Consider the following 14973-nt stretch of genomic DNA (forward strand, 5'->3'; position numbering starts at 1 on the left):
TTTGTCAGGAAACAATTGCTGTTTTCAAAGAATACAATTTAAGCAGGCATTTTACAACAAAACATCCAAAATATGCATCACTTTCTTTACAAGAACTTCAAAACATAGCTGAAAACTTAACAAAAAACTTGAATACGCAACAAAAAAATTTTACCAAACGAATTGATATTGTAAAATCTACTACAAAAGCAAGTCATGTTGTCGCACAAAAATTGCTAAGTTCTGTAAGCCGTTTTCAGAAGCAGAATTTGTTAAACAATGCATGGTACAAGTGTCGGAGATATGTTGTCCCGAAAAGAAACATATTGTTAAAAATCTAAGCCTTTCGAGAAGAACAATAGTACTCCGGATTGAAAATATTTCAGGAAACTTACTTGACCAGCTAAGCAGAAAAATTGCTGATTTTACCTATTGTTCTCTGGCTAGATGAGTCCTGCGATATTACTGATACAAGTCAATTATTAATATTTATTCGCGGCATTAATAAGAAATGTGAAATTATCGAGGAACTTCTTAGTGTGCATCCAATGAAAAATACAACTACTGGTAAAGACTTTTTTCTCGCTGTTGAAGAGTGTTTAATTAAAGTTAGTTTAATTTGGAATAAAATAGTAAGCGGCACTACGGATGGCTGTCCTAGTTTAACAGGGAAAAATATAGGCTTACTTAAACGAATTCGCGACAAAGTAAAAAAGTTTCAATTAGAACATGATATAATATTTTTGCACTGCATTATTCACCAAGAAATGCTGTGCAGAAAAGTTTTGAAATTGAATCACGTCGTTACTGTTGTGACCAAAGTTGTAAATTTTATCCGAGGACGTGCCTTAAATCATCGACAGTTTCTTGAATTTTTGAAAGAAATTGAAAGTGACTACTACGAAATTCAATATTACACTAAAGTGAGATGGCTTAGCATTAATAAAGTTTTACATAGATTTCAATATTTGCTTGATGAAATAGTATCATTCTTGTCGATAAAAGAAAAACTACAAGATTTTACTGAATTACAAAATGAGGCTTGGCTAAACGATTTTTCGTTTTTTAGTAGATATAGTTAAATATTTGAATGAACTAAATATAAATTTACAAGGTAAAAACCAATTCGCTTTAATATGCACTCAACCGTCAAAGCATTTATGAAAAAACTCGATTTATTTGCTGAAAACTTTTATAATAAATTATTAAATCATTTCCCCCATTGCAAGCACTGCGAGAATCATTAAAAAATACAGATTTTAGTAAATAAAGTGCAATAACACAAGACCTGCATTCTGAATTCAAATGAAGATTTAAAAGATATTGAAAAACCTTTATCATTAATTAGCCATCCTTTCAATTTCGACGTGCAAGAAGCTCCTGTTGAAATTCAACTATAACTAATTGACTTACAATCAAATAAATTACTAAAAGAAAATTTTCACTCAAACGAATTGAGTGCTTTCTATGGCTCGTTAAATAATGAACATTTCAAACATTTAAAACTATGCTCAGAAACATCTTGTTTTATTTGATTTGACTTATATTTGTGAAAGAACTTTTTCTTTAATGGTTTCAACGAAAAATAAGTATCGATCACAAATTACTGACTGAAATCTAAACTCGGTATTAAGGATTGCTACAAGTGATTTAGAACCTAATTTTGAAGAAATAATGTCGGATGAATATTCGACATTTCACGTTTCGCATTAACATTAAATATTTATTTTAACGTTTGATGTTTTTTTTATTTTTTGAATTTTTTTTACTATTATATTTAGAGATGCAATATAAATGTTAAATTGTAATAACCATGTGTCAATATCAAATAATTAATATCGCTAGGACATAAATAAGTAACAAAATAAAACCTTTTATTGTGTGGTCTATCTAATAGCCATTTATTATAATAATATTTCCTTAGAAGGTACTTGACATATTATATTCTAATTGAAATGATACTTAATATTTTTGTTAAAAAAATACGCAGGGAAAAAACTTCATCCAAAATTTCCGCTTGTGTAAAGCAAAGCCGAAATAGTCCTCCGGCCCGGGAGACATTTTAAAAAATTCATTTTGGCCCACAGCTTTAAAGTGTTTGCCCACCTCTGGTATATACCAATACCATATAAAGGAATTGGTGATCTTGAAAAATTCCATATCAAATAAAAAGATTCGTTCGACGCGCAAAGCATTATTTGTAAAATATATCCTTTAAATATATTTAACAACCCCATTGTTAGAGCTTATTTACATCATTCATGTTATTTTTTATTTTTGTTACTTCCTCATCATTTTCTTTCCTTCAATTTCTAAAAAGGACAAAAAACTTCTATATTGAAATTTTGTAACTAAAACTGACTTTAGTCAATATTTTCATTGTAAACATATTTATATTAATTTATGATTTAAAAAACGGGGTTATGGCTTGCAATTAGATTTTTATGGCATAAACAATAAATTGTCCGTTTGCTACTTTGTTGATTTATATAGCAGATCAAAGATAAAACTAAAAGTCTTAGTATTTCAAACATCATTGAGTCAATAATAATATCAAATTTATAAAATATGATACATTGACCTTATAAAAGTAAAGATATATCTTTTTATATGGAGTTATTTCTTACAAAATCATATATAACAATTTAATATATTTATAATAGTATTGATTACATATAAATAGAAGAATCTTATATTATCATATTTCATATGCGCCTTTCTAAATTTTTTTTGATTGCGTTTCTCGTCGTTTTTTTAGGATATTAAAATCAAGGTTTAAATTAAATGTTTGTTTATATGTTTAAGGTGTTCTAAATGAGAACGCCATTGATGTGAAAAATTGAAATATGTATAAATAAAATTTTTCAATATCTTATTGTATAAAATTACATACCATAAATTATGCCATTTTTAGATTCGTAAGGATAAGATGTTTGTGTAAATGGTAAGTTTCCTAAATCCATGCATCGTAAAGATAATATGTTAGATGCTAAAAATGTGACAGATAAATTTAAGTGTGATGTACATTACTACATCACATAAGCAGTTGTCAATACTAGCAGCTGTCAAAACTATCACATGTCGAAACTATCAACCGGCGAACATTTCAAGTTGCATGTCAAGATGAGTCACACAAACAAACGAAAGTTGCATGGTCGTTACTACATTCGTAAGTACGCCAATGTTTGTAGTTTAGTGTTGACAACAATCTTTAAATTAAAAATAAACTATAAAAGAAATATTGCTGAGAAGGGGACGCGGAAATGATTAGAGAAGATTCATTAAACAATCAGAACAAATATCATAATAAACTTAATAAAACTATTAACATTAACAATTATTTAGAACAATATTACAAAAATGGCCATGTACCCCGGATACATGACAATAAGTAAGAAAAACTTTACATTTAAATTTTAAAAACCTCAAACGTTGGTTTAACCCGGGTAATATTCTATAAAAACTTTATGGAAAGTCTAATGGCATCAACAATCTACAGTGCTATTATTAATTTATATGAATAATTATTACACAAAATTATAGTTAGCATTTTTTTAAAATTGTCGATTATTCAGAATTAAAATTAATATTAATAATAAAATCGAAAGAGTATTAAAATAATATATCGGTACATATTTCTAGTGTTTATTTAACATATTTTTCAAGTAGCGAAGGAGGTGACTTGTTGAATGTAATACTCTCATAAGTTTGGGCATGTCATCGTCGTAATCTTCATTATTCCTTTTCAGATATCTACTTACTTCTTATACGTACATTTCATATTGATATTCTCATAACGCATCATGATTTTTTTTTAAAAATTTATTTCAGAAAATTCGTCGATGGGTTTGACAGTTAAAAGTTTAATATTACGTGAAAACATTAATATAACAAAGGGGATTTTACAATACCTAGGAGAAAAAAAACATTTTTTTTTTGTTTATAAGAGCTAAGTTGTACTATTTTTGCGAAATAAAAATCAAGAAATCTTTTGAATTATGCATAGCTGAAACTTTTAATAGACAAATAATGTTTTAAAATACAGAAGCATTTCTTATCTACCTTTTTACGGTTAAACAGACGATAGCCGATTTTTTCACATTATAGCAGATAATTAAAAAGATCAAAAATTAATTAAATATTAAAAATAAGGTACTTTATGCAATAATGTATTTATTACGCCAGTATATAATTGGTCAATACAAAATTTTTACATTATAAATAATGATTTGACATCTCTCTGTGATTCTATAATAAAATGTCAAAAAAAAATCTATAATTGTTGTAAATAGTTTATATTTTATAATTTTTAATATATTTATAAAATATTTTTGGAAATACGGTTGAAAAATATGACATGAGACTATATATATATAATTTTCAAAATCTACCCCATGATTAAACGGCTCTATTTAATACTAACAACTGTTTTTATTTGTTTGTTATTTTTCAATCAAAGTATTGCGCATATAGTAAAAAATAAAGAAATGATGACGAAAACTATGGATACCTATCTTAGTAATATGGCAGAAAAGCATGATGATATTGATGAATTAAGATTTTCCGACCAGCCAGAAAAAAAGCCCTATTACAGATGTTGAAAACTTTTGTCATAATAATACTGAATTAACGACATCATTTAATTTGCGCAACGAACATATCATAATTCAAAGTCCTTTTGCGAATGAAAACAAAGAAATAACAAATAATATCGATTTTGTAGTTCTTAAACATGTATGTAATAAGTTTTTTCAATTATTATTAACGAAAAATGAATTTAATAGTAGGCTGAGGCAGATTTATCTTGCCACAAATAAAACTTATTCGTATACCAAGAACTTGGAGGAGCTTTTTTATATATCAGTTAAAAATTATGCTTGCAATGTAGAATTACACCCATCTATCAAAATTTTGTATTTTGAATATTTGAAAGATTTTGTAGCCGAAAGTTTTGAACTGATATTTATATTATCTAGTAAAAAATTTCAAAGATCGTTTTTGACGCCACTAGAATATGAACGGATATGGTCTGATATAGATAAATGTATTGAAATAAAATTTTATACTAATAGTGAGGATAAATTAGAAAAAATGTTCGATGGCATAAAATACAAGAAAATTGTAGGTAACCTCCAAAAACTTGCTGATAGATTAAATGATCAATTTTATGCAACCAATAGAGCTAAAAATCAGATGCCTAGTTTTTTGGAATATATGTCAGCTGCTACTAATGGATTATCTTTGCTAAAATACATGAGTCAGATATCAAATAAAAATAATGTATTGCCTACTGAAATGGTAATGTATGATGATCATAATAATCTGCGCGAAACAACTACTCGATATTCTTCGGTTATAGATGATAATCCTTATGGATATATAGCCAATTCAAATTACGACTATAGCAGAGAACCTGAATTACCATTTGATGTGCAAATTAAAAATAATGACAATTCTACTAAAGTCGGCAAAAATGAATATAGCACAATTAAAAGTGACATTGACTCTGCTGCCGACACAATAAGAATTTTCCACTTTGATACCACAACAAAGGTCGATTCTTCTACTGAGACAACTAAAAAATCAGACGAAGAAACAGCAACAAGAAAACATTTGGTTAGTTCAACAACAGACAACCATTTTTCAGTTATAACTGAAGTTGATACAATCAGTTCACAATATAATAATTCTTTTGATCGAATTACAACAGAAGAGAATTCTACTAATATGACTCGAATAAAACACGAAGAAAAAACTGCAAGAGAAATTTATACAAATAGTTCAACAAACGATGATTTATTTGGTACAACTACAAAAGAAGAGCATTCTACATATAAAACAGTGAAAAGTTCTGACGACGAAAATACAACGGAAGTTAATACGTTAAGTTCAACGATAGATGATTCATTTTTTAAAACTACAAAAAAAGAGGATGCTGCTAATGTAACAACAAAAATTTATGAGGAAGAAACAACAACAGAAACTAATAAGAGTGTAACAATCAATGATTTTGTGTATAAAGCCCCCGAAGAGACCATTTCGACAACTGTTTTAAACGTTTCTAGTAGTGAAGAGATATTAACTGACGGATTCTTGACTGTCGTTGATTTTAATACTTCTGTATCTCCATCACCATACATAAAAATTAATGATGCGAATGATGATAATTTTAAAACAGAATTACCTTCAACAATTACAACCGAAATAAACAAGATAGATAAGATTAAAAAAAGTTCTTATGACGAAAATGATAAAAATAATACTCAGCCGATTAGATATTATTTACCTGATCAAAATTATAATAACCAAGATCCGTCCATTGAATCTGGTCCCAAAGGACCAGGTTTATTATCGAAAGTCGTCAAAAAAGTCATTGATGTGGGCTCGGACGCTGTAGATGCAGTTGAAGATATAGCTGTAGAAGCTGGTGGTGCGATAGCTAAAAAAGGCATAAGAAAAGTCACTAAGCGTATAGACAAAGGAATGCAAGCAGCCAAGGGAGCTTTAGATGCCATAGGCGTTGGTTCAGATATTGGCTCTGGTTTACAATCTATAGTAAAAAATGAGGGAAATTCAAAAAACTTTCCAATAAAAAAAAAATCAACAGGAATACAAAAGCAAAAAACGCATGGAAAGTATAATTTAAAGTCAAAAAAAAATAGTAGACAACAGTCAGTCGAAGGAACTAAAAAATCAGCAAGAGATAAAGGAGGAAAAACTAAAAATACAGATGGAAAGGAAGAAAAGAAAACTAAAAAACCAGTAAAAGATAAAGAAAGGAAAACTAAAAATACAATTAGTAAAGAAGAGAAGAAAATTAAAAAACCAGAAAAAGATAAAGAAAGGAAAACTAAAAATACAATTAGTAAAGAAGAGAAGAAAATTAAAAAACCAGTAAGAGATAAAGAAAGAAAAACTAAAAAACCAGTCAAAGATAAAAAAAGAACTGCAAAAAAATCAGGAGAAAACAATAAAAAGGAAAAAAGTGATCAGTATAAAATGGCTAAGAATAAATCAAAAGATTTTTTTAGTGGAATTGCGGACGTTTTAAAACTTAATTGGAAAATATTGACCGCATTATTGGGTTTTATATTACCTATTATTGCCGTATTATGTAGTTGTTTTGGAAAAACAATGTTTAAATGTTGTAGCCCGAAGAAGAAAAATATCGACGAGGAGAAAAAAGAATTGAGTTAAAATAAACAAATTTTTATTTTCTTTACATATAAATACATCATTATATGCTTGAAATATACAAAAAAGTTTTAATCTACATTAACATATCAAAACGCCGGAAGGATATGGTGATAAAATATAGGTCATAGCATGGATTTAAAAAAATACAGTTACTGAGACATTAATAAATTATATTTATAGTAAATGCTTAGTTCTTATAACACCATAATCTACAAAATAAACGCTTTTCGACAATATTAGCAACACCGAGATTAAAATAATAGTGACATTATTTCGCTGATTATTATTATATTATATTATATGGAAAAGGAGATATTTGATATAAACCCTGTCATGGCCGATCAAATACTGACTAATCATATTCTAGAAAACGTACTGATGTGATTGGCCACAAAAAAGTATAGAAAATATATCAAAAGGATGGAATTAAAATGCAATAAAGTTTTTGACATTAATACATTAAAAAACTTTTGACTCTTTTCGCCCTATATCTTACTTGTTTGTCGATAATTGTATCTAAATCTCTCCCATTTCAGTATTTTAAAGAGAAGATACTCTTCTTGAATCTTAGTCCTTTTCTTAAAAGATAAAAATTATATTTATAAGAAGTTAATTGGATTGATTATTCTATTTTTTTATTATTAAACTGTTTAATTTCTTGGTTTGTCTTTCTTTTTGCCCCAAGGACACTAGTTTCGAGTCCACGGGCGTAAAAAATAGTGTAAAAATAAAAACGTAGTCTGAAATAGCTAAAAATCAGAGATAAGGTAAAATTTTATGTATATATATAAAAAAACAAAACTAGAATAAACAAAATTATTATCGTAAAGTGGGGAATGATACATGACTGGTCCAGCTCGACAGCCCCCCTGCCGCTACATTTAACAACAAATTTATATAATTTAACTTAAAAATTTTTGCGAAAAAAAAAAATTGAGAAAGATCCATAAAAATGATATTGAGATAAAAAACAAATCAGCAACATATAAACAAATAACACATTTTATGTCGCGAGCCTAGGCAGTTACAGGCCGAACTAATATGCAACATTACTTATTTTTTTATTTATATTCTATGCTGTATATTTTCATAATTTTTTACCAATATCTTTGATCAGTAACTAATTACATGAAACTTTTTTTTGTGCACTCAATTTTTGAGCTCATAAGACTCGAATCAAGAGCGTAGGAAAACTCGATTCCAGACCACTGAGCAAAACATCTAGTAAAAAAATAATTAGAATATTTAAATCAAACATAACTTCCTTTCAAAAATATTTTTTATTTTTTATATGAATTGGCTCAAAACTCATAAAAAAATATGATTTTTTGTTTAAATTTGCAAGGAGATGATTTGAGTAGTAACTTTGACAAACAAGTATGGTAAAGGCCAAAAAAGAGCTGAGAAGTTTCTTCTTGAGGTAAATTAATCTTTCGGGGATATTAGTAATTTGTTTAAAACGTAGTAGTAGAGAGTAAAGTGCATTTTTTGAAGGTCATAATATAATTTTCACAAAGTCAATATTACCATAGACACAATCTTCTGTATACGTTGTGTCATCGATCTTACTTCAATATCCTCGAAGTATTGTGCGAGAGGTTTGCAAGGAGTCAATGTTGTTTACGGGCGTAACTTATAAAAACAAAGGAACCCTACAAGCATATATTGGCCAAGCGGCCCTTTGCGGGTTATTGTCAACCTAGTAGACATGAGAGTCTTTATCCAGAACGAAGGACATAGTTGGTTAACAATGCTATACTTAAATGTTGTATTTATCGGCCAAAAACCACTTTAGTCCCCCCTTACATATATAAATATCAATTTTTAAAAAATATCCCTTTTTTTCGAAAACCAAAATGAAAAAAAAGGAGGAGGAAAAAATTAAAATAATAAATTTAATAAAACTTTATAATAATTGTCTTTAGAGTTTCTAAGTAACATAAATCTTAATAAAAAAGGGTAAATAAACGTTTTTGTTCTATATCTAAGCGGTGTTTGACGTTTTACAGCAGACCAATTACCTTCTATGGTGTTGGTATGAACACAAGTAATGGGATCTTTAAACCATTTACTATGATTAACTGTACAATGATTAGCAATTATAGACTCCATTTTCGTATACCCTTTCCACATATCTGAATAAACTGTCGATTGTTTATCTATATATGTTGAAATAAGGTTTAGTAAAGTATTTTTGCATCTATTTGGGACTGGAACAAGTAAAATTTTGTTTTTACAGTCCGTTCGACCATCCCAAATACCCACACATCTTCTACTTTATGGCCAACGTTGTATTTCCGTTTTCCAAATTTGCTTTCGTCAACTTCAACTATAATATCTTTACCTCCTAATGTTTCTCTTGCTTTTTCCATGTATTTGTGATAAACCTCGTGCAACAAAAACTGCTGAAGGGACCTCGAAACTGCACTGGAGGAAATACCTAACAATTTGACAATATGTAGAGGCGAGATTTTTGTCAGCCAGAGCTTCAGGATCTTTAACATGGTTATATGATCCAAGTGTGTTTTTGCAAAAATTGTATTTGTAAAAAGACTCCTCTCTTTTTGGCATTTTTTACCAATGCATCTGACTACATTCGAAGTTTGCTGTCTTATTTTGACTTCTTTCCCACATTTTAAGCATTTTATTAAAAGAAGTTTTTCTTTTATTTTATCATATGCTTTGTATATTTCTTCGTTGCTAAGCATGAAATAGGGTATTGAATAAAAAATTCTTTATCAGTGTTACTAAGAATACTAAAAAATCATTTATAATGATAAATGATTAAAAGAAGTTCAACAAATGAATTTATAGAAGATTTTGTTTACTTATTATTTTTTGTAAAAATTAAAAACATAAATACTAAATATGAAACATACGACGACTTAAAGAGTTAAATTTACATTTTTATAATTAATTTGACAAAATTTATATCATTATTTTTGGATATTCGATTATTTTAAACAGTACTTTTTTTTAATTTTTTTTCCTCCTCCTTTTTTTTTCATTTTGGTTTTCGAAAAAAAGGGATATTTTTTAAAATTGATATTTATATATGTAAGGGGGGGGGGACTAAAGTGGGAAAGCTCCTATTTATCTTTTGTTACAAGAAACAGATGGTCTATTATTAAATAAATTTAGGCGGGGGTTGACGCTAGATAATGTCCTTCGATTCAAATTATTAATTACATTGTTAAAAGTAATATAATTATTGTTTTAAAATTATGTGATATGATATTATTTAAATATTTTAATATATTGTTTTAATATGAAAGAGCTCTTAGTCCAGTGGTCGAAGACAATGTTTCCATTGAGCAATGGCTGGGTTTGATTCCCAAGGGCTATAAAATTGCTTGTATTTTCTATGATACAGTTGGAACAACTCAGATAATGAAAATGTCCACGGAAATCATTAAGTTGATATAATGAAACTTGTGTGTGTCCAGCCACAAAGGAATATGCATCTAGTTAAGAAACGCACCTCAAAGCCGAAAACAGTATCCTCCTTGCGTGACTAAATAAAACAACAAAGTATCTGATGGGTACGACCAGTTGGAGCCCATGGCTGGTGCACTCTAGAGTGGGATACTAGAGCTAACTATGAGACTAAACGAAGTAGGGCAATATAACGTCTCGTGGGCCCTATCTTACATAATTCTGTAACACGGTGACCGAAACCAGTGGGAGACTAGTGGTCAACGCAGTTCAATGAAAATGCCGGGCTTGTGATGTGGTCGTGTAAGGAGCCGTGTGTGCGATACAGATGATTGTATGGACCTTTGAGTTAATACGATGATGTCTCTCTTCGGGCTATAGATAACCATGCACGTTAAGTATATCCGCTGTGAGATCACTCTGGACGCGATTTTAGAAATAAAAGGAAAATGTTCTCTTGGAGATAAAGTCCAATGAATACGGTGGAGCTTGCCGCGCCAGCAAGTTGTACGGAGAGAATTTGAGTGAGTAAGAATTTCAAAGTACCAGTTGGATAAGGATCACGCCCAAATCCTTCTGGTCCCTATGTAAGGTTTCTCCCTACTTCTTACTTGCAAAGAAAAAAAAATTATATATAAAACAAAATTATTTCCTACTGAAATCTATCTATTTGTAAAAAAATAATACATTTACAACATCAACACAAAAGCCCAATTTATTTATGAATAGCTAATAAACAAATTTTGAAATTAATAATGAAGGTTAAAATTGTGTTCAATCACAAATTCAAAAAAAGTACAACAAAGAAGAAAACCTGTACTTATCATATAGATGTGTTTTATTTTTTAATACCATTTCCTACATTAATTTATGAGTGGGCTATCACAGTTCTATTGAAGCCATTGGCTACTACATTCTTTGCATCTAAAATTTCTATCAGTATAACTAATTTTTTAGGGAATCGAGACCAGTGGATACTGTTTAAAATTTTTATATAACTCAATAAATTTTCTTTGCTTTTAATTTTATTATTAAGTAATACGATGACTGAATCACTATCAAGTTCTCTTTCGTGGCAGTTTTTGTATATTTGCTCTATGAAATTTTTTTTTATTCGTAGTTTTTCTGTTGATAGAGTTATATCTTGTTTGCTATGGTCAGGATTTTTTTGTTCATAAAACAACACTGTTATAGATTGTTTACTTGTCCATTGTTGCGTAAAAAAGTCGACTTTGTGTATATTTCCCGACATCGAAATACGTTTCAATCTCTCAGCATTTTCATTACTTATTATCTCGTAGCTTACCGTATGCCTCATTGATGAAAGAATAAATCCTAATACTAAACATATAATAAGTGTGAAAATAGACACTAAAAAGGAAAATTGACCACAAGTTAATGCGGTGTAGATTAAAGAAAATGCTAATAATCCTAATATTAAAAATGAAATCGAATAAGAAGCTGTTATTATGGAGAAATCGAATACATACTCAGTAATTATAACTGAAGTAATTATAAATAATAGAGCTATAAGTAACATCAATAAAATATTTTTCTTAGAATGTAAATTCATGTACCCCATGCTAAAAATATTTATTTTTATGGCTGTCAAATATCATTTTAAACTGGAAACCAATTGGATATTCAATTATAATTATTTGTTTAATAGAATCATAAAAAGGATAAATTGAATTATATCTTAAAGGTAAATGCATAAGAATAATACCAATTAAGAATGTTTAAGTAAAAAAGAAAAGCTGATAAAATTCTGCAAAAAATTAAACGAATTTTACTCCTTTAAGTAAAAAAATAAAGAATTTATACACAAAACAAAAATCACATATCTTTTGCATCGACTAATTGACACTAGAATAAAGATAAATTTCTAATCTTTAATTAATAACACTAATAACGAATTATATCAAACTCATTTATTAATTGCACAGAGTTAATAAAATTTTATATTTTAGTCGATCTAGAATTTGTTTTATAATTAAAGTAAATAATACGTTTGCATGACAAATTTATATATATATTCTTGTTTCGAGTGAAAAAGGATAATTGTTAGAATATCAAGAAAACAAAATTAATAATAATATAAAATAAACATTATTTGTGATGTGTTGTCATAAATTATAATGTTCATTCTTATAACTTTTATATAGGATCGACCTTTTTTTGCAATTTCCTCAATATTTTCTTTCGGCGATTTTTATAAAAATAGTGGGAACCTTTTTTTGTATTCAGTCCATTTTTCAAACAAAGTTTTTTTTCCCATTTCAATTTTTATGAATAGATTGATAAAAAATTAGAACTAAAAACAGTGGAGGCTCATTGAAAAATTACTTTATTTATTGTATTCTTTTTATATTTGTCTTACAATGAAATGTATAAAACAATACAACTTATAAATGTATTATAAAGCAAAAAAAAGCGAAAACTGGAAGTTATTCTAATATTATCATTATTGGAATGTGTACCTTAAAGTTTAACAAAAATATTTCTCGTATCAATATAAAATATCAAACACAGATCTAATTTAATGGACTAATAATGTACATAAGTACAAATTTTGTTGTTGATGATGTACACTGTTAGATTCTTAGATCTTATTAATTTTTTTTACTTATGTTAAATTTTTGAATTTTTTATTGACAGGGATTGTATATTACAAGCACTATTTAACAAACAACTTGTTTGTTAGAATGGTTAATTTATAACATTCGGTGGTTTCCTTTAGTTTTTTTATCTTAATTTATCTTGAAAAGATACTATTTTGTCAGTATTAATTACAAAGGAGTCTTATGATTACATAAAATTGTCGGTTTTCATTCCGGATTAGTTGTTTTTCGTTCCTTTTTGACACAAAATATGAATATATAGTATCTTTGCTATAGAAAGTATTGTGTAATTGTTTTTTCAGCTTTATATTTTTATTAATGATCAGATTATTCTTTGTTTTTTTTTAGAAATCAATCTAGAATTTAAATCATTCAAAAGTTCATTCAAAAATTTCACATATTATTTTGTATATATCAATTCAATTATATTTTGCAATGTTTACGTAGGCTACAAGATTTTTTTTATTACTTTCTTAGATAATAATGAATTTTAATCATGGCAACTATTTTTTTGTTTTTATTTTTTTTTACAGCGAAACTTTTAAGCAAAATTAAAGACGTATTCTCAATTTTCTTCTCAAATTGTAAATAAACAAAATTTTTCCAGTATTTTTTTTTTCAAATTCAAAACATGTCATTCAGGTAAATTTAGCTAGGGATCTTTTGTTGTTTTAATATTTGCAGTCAAACTTCATATCTTATTTTTCAGATGTATTATAAAAGACACAACCAAATTATTTTTTTTATAAATTTTAAACACCATAAATTCAAATTTAACTCTTAATTGAAACTTCTAGAATTTTTTATCCTGTTGTCTATTCAAAATCGGATTAAATTTTCCTTTATTATATGAATAAATAAAAAAAATTAATAAAATATAAAAACAAAGTATCAAGGTTCTAAATGTACTTACCACAAATAACTTATCATATTATCAAACCATTGTAACATTTTTTTAATTTAACAATAATTTTAACTTGTAAACACGAATAAGAAAAATTAATGCCAAATATGCACTTATTAATTTCAAAGTTTGCTGAAAAGGCAAATTAAGAAATAACAAGCACTTGTTTAATTTGAAAGAAATTATAAGAAAAAAATAGTAAATGAAATTAAGTTTGGTGTTTTGAACTAACAAATAAAAAATCATATGATTTCTGTTTTCCAATTATCACAGAAAACTGTTAGTCACACAAGTCCAAATACTTCGAATTATTTGAATATTAAAAAAATTGTGCTTATAGTAATATATTTGTATAATTTAATGTTATAATTATATTAAACTTTAATGTACATTATAAGTAATTGTTGAGAAAAAAAACATATTTTTATCAAAAAAATTCTGTTAAATGACATATATATTCATTTTAAAAACACAGACATAGTTTAAAATATTTAGGGGTTTTTTACAGCAAAACTTTATGTTATAATTTATATGACTAAATACATGAAATATATGATCTTCATGGATAAGTAATAACACAAACCAACACTTTACAATTTTCAATTTTACTGTCGAATAACTTTTATTTATATTTCAGTGATTTTACAACCAAATTGCTTTTTAATTTTTTGTAATGTTCAAATAAGCCATATTAATCAAATAATGAAAAAAAATGTTGATCTGAACATATTATACGAACACTGCAATGGCCTTGTACTACTTTTTGATATCATTTATGTTCAATTATACTAAAAAAATATTATTAAGTGTAAATTGCATATGTAACTAAATAATGTC

The 14973-nt window shown here is 27.4% G+C and overlaps 2 protein-coding genes across 2 annotated transcripts; one reads left to right on the plus strand and one right to left on the minus strand.

The window, feature by feature from the left end:
- Positions 1-4373: 4373 nt before the first annotated feature.
- On the plus strand, positions 4374-7176 carry VNE69_11092 (putative SP-containing membrane protein; the record flags this gene model as incomplete). Its single annotated transcript, XM_065474999.1, has 2 exons — positions 4374-4497; positions 4574-7176. The coding sequence occupies 2 exons, from the start codon at positions 4374-4376 to the stop codon at positions 7174-7176; spliced, it is 2727 nt and encodes a 908-aa protein (XP_065331071.1).
- Positions 7177-11479: 4303 nt separating this feature from the next.
- Positions 11480-12193, minus strand: VNE69_11093 (uncharacterized protein; the record flags this gene model as incomplete). Its single annotated transcript, XM_065475000.1, has 1 exon — positions 11480-12193. One exon carries the CDS (start codon positions 12191-12193, stop codon positions 11480-11482), a length of 714 nt encoding a protein of 237 aa, XP_065331072.1.
- Positions 12194-14973: the final 2780 nt, after the last annotated feature.

This window comes from Vairimorpha necatrix, chromosome 11 (genome assembly GCF_036630325.1).
Source record: "Vairimorpha necatrix chromosome 11, complete sequence".
Classification (NCBI taxonomy): Eukaryota; Fungi; Microsporidia; family Nosematidae; genus Vairimorpha; species Vairimorpha necatrix.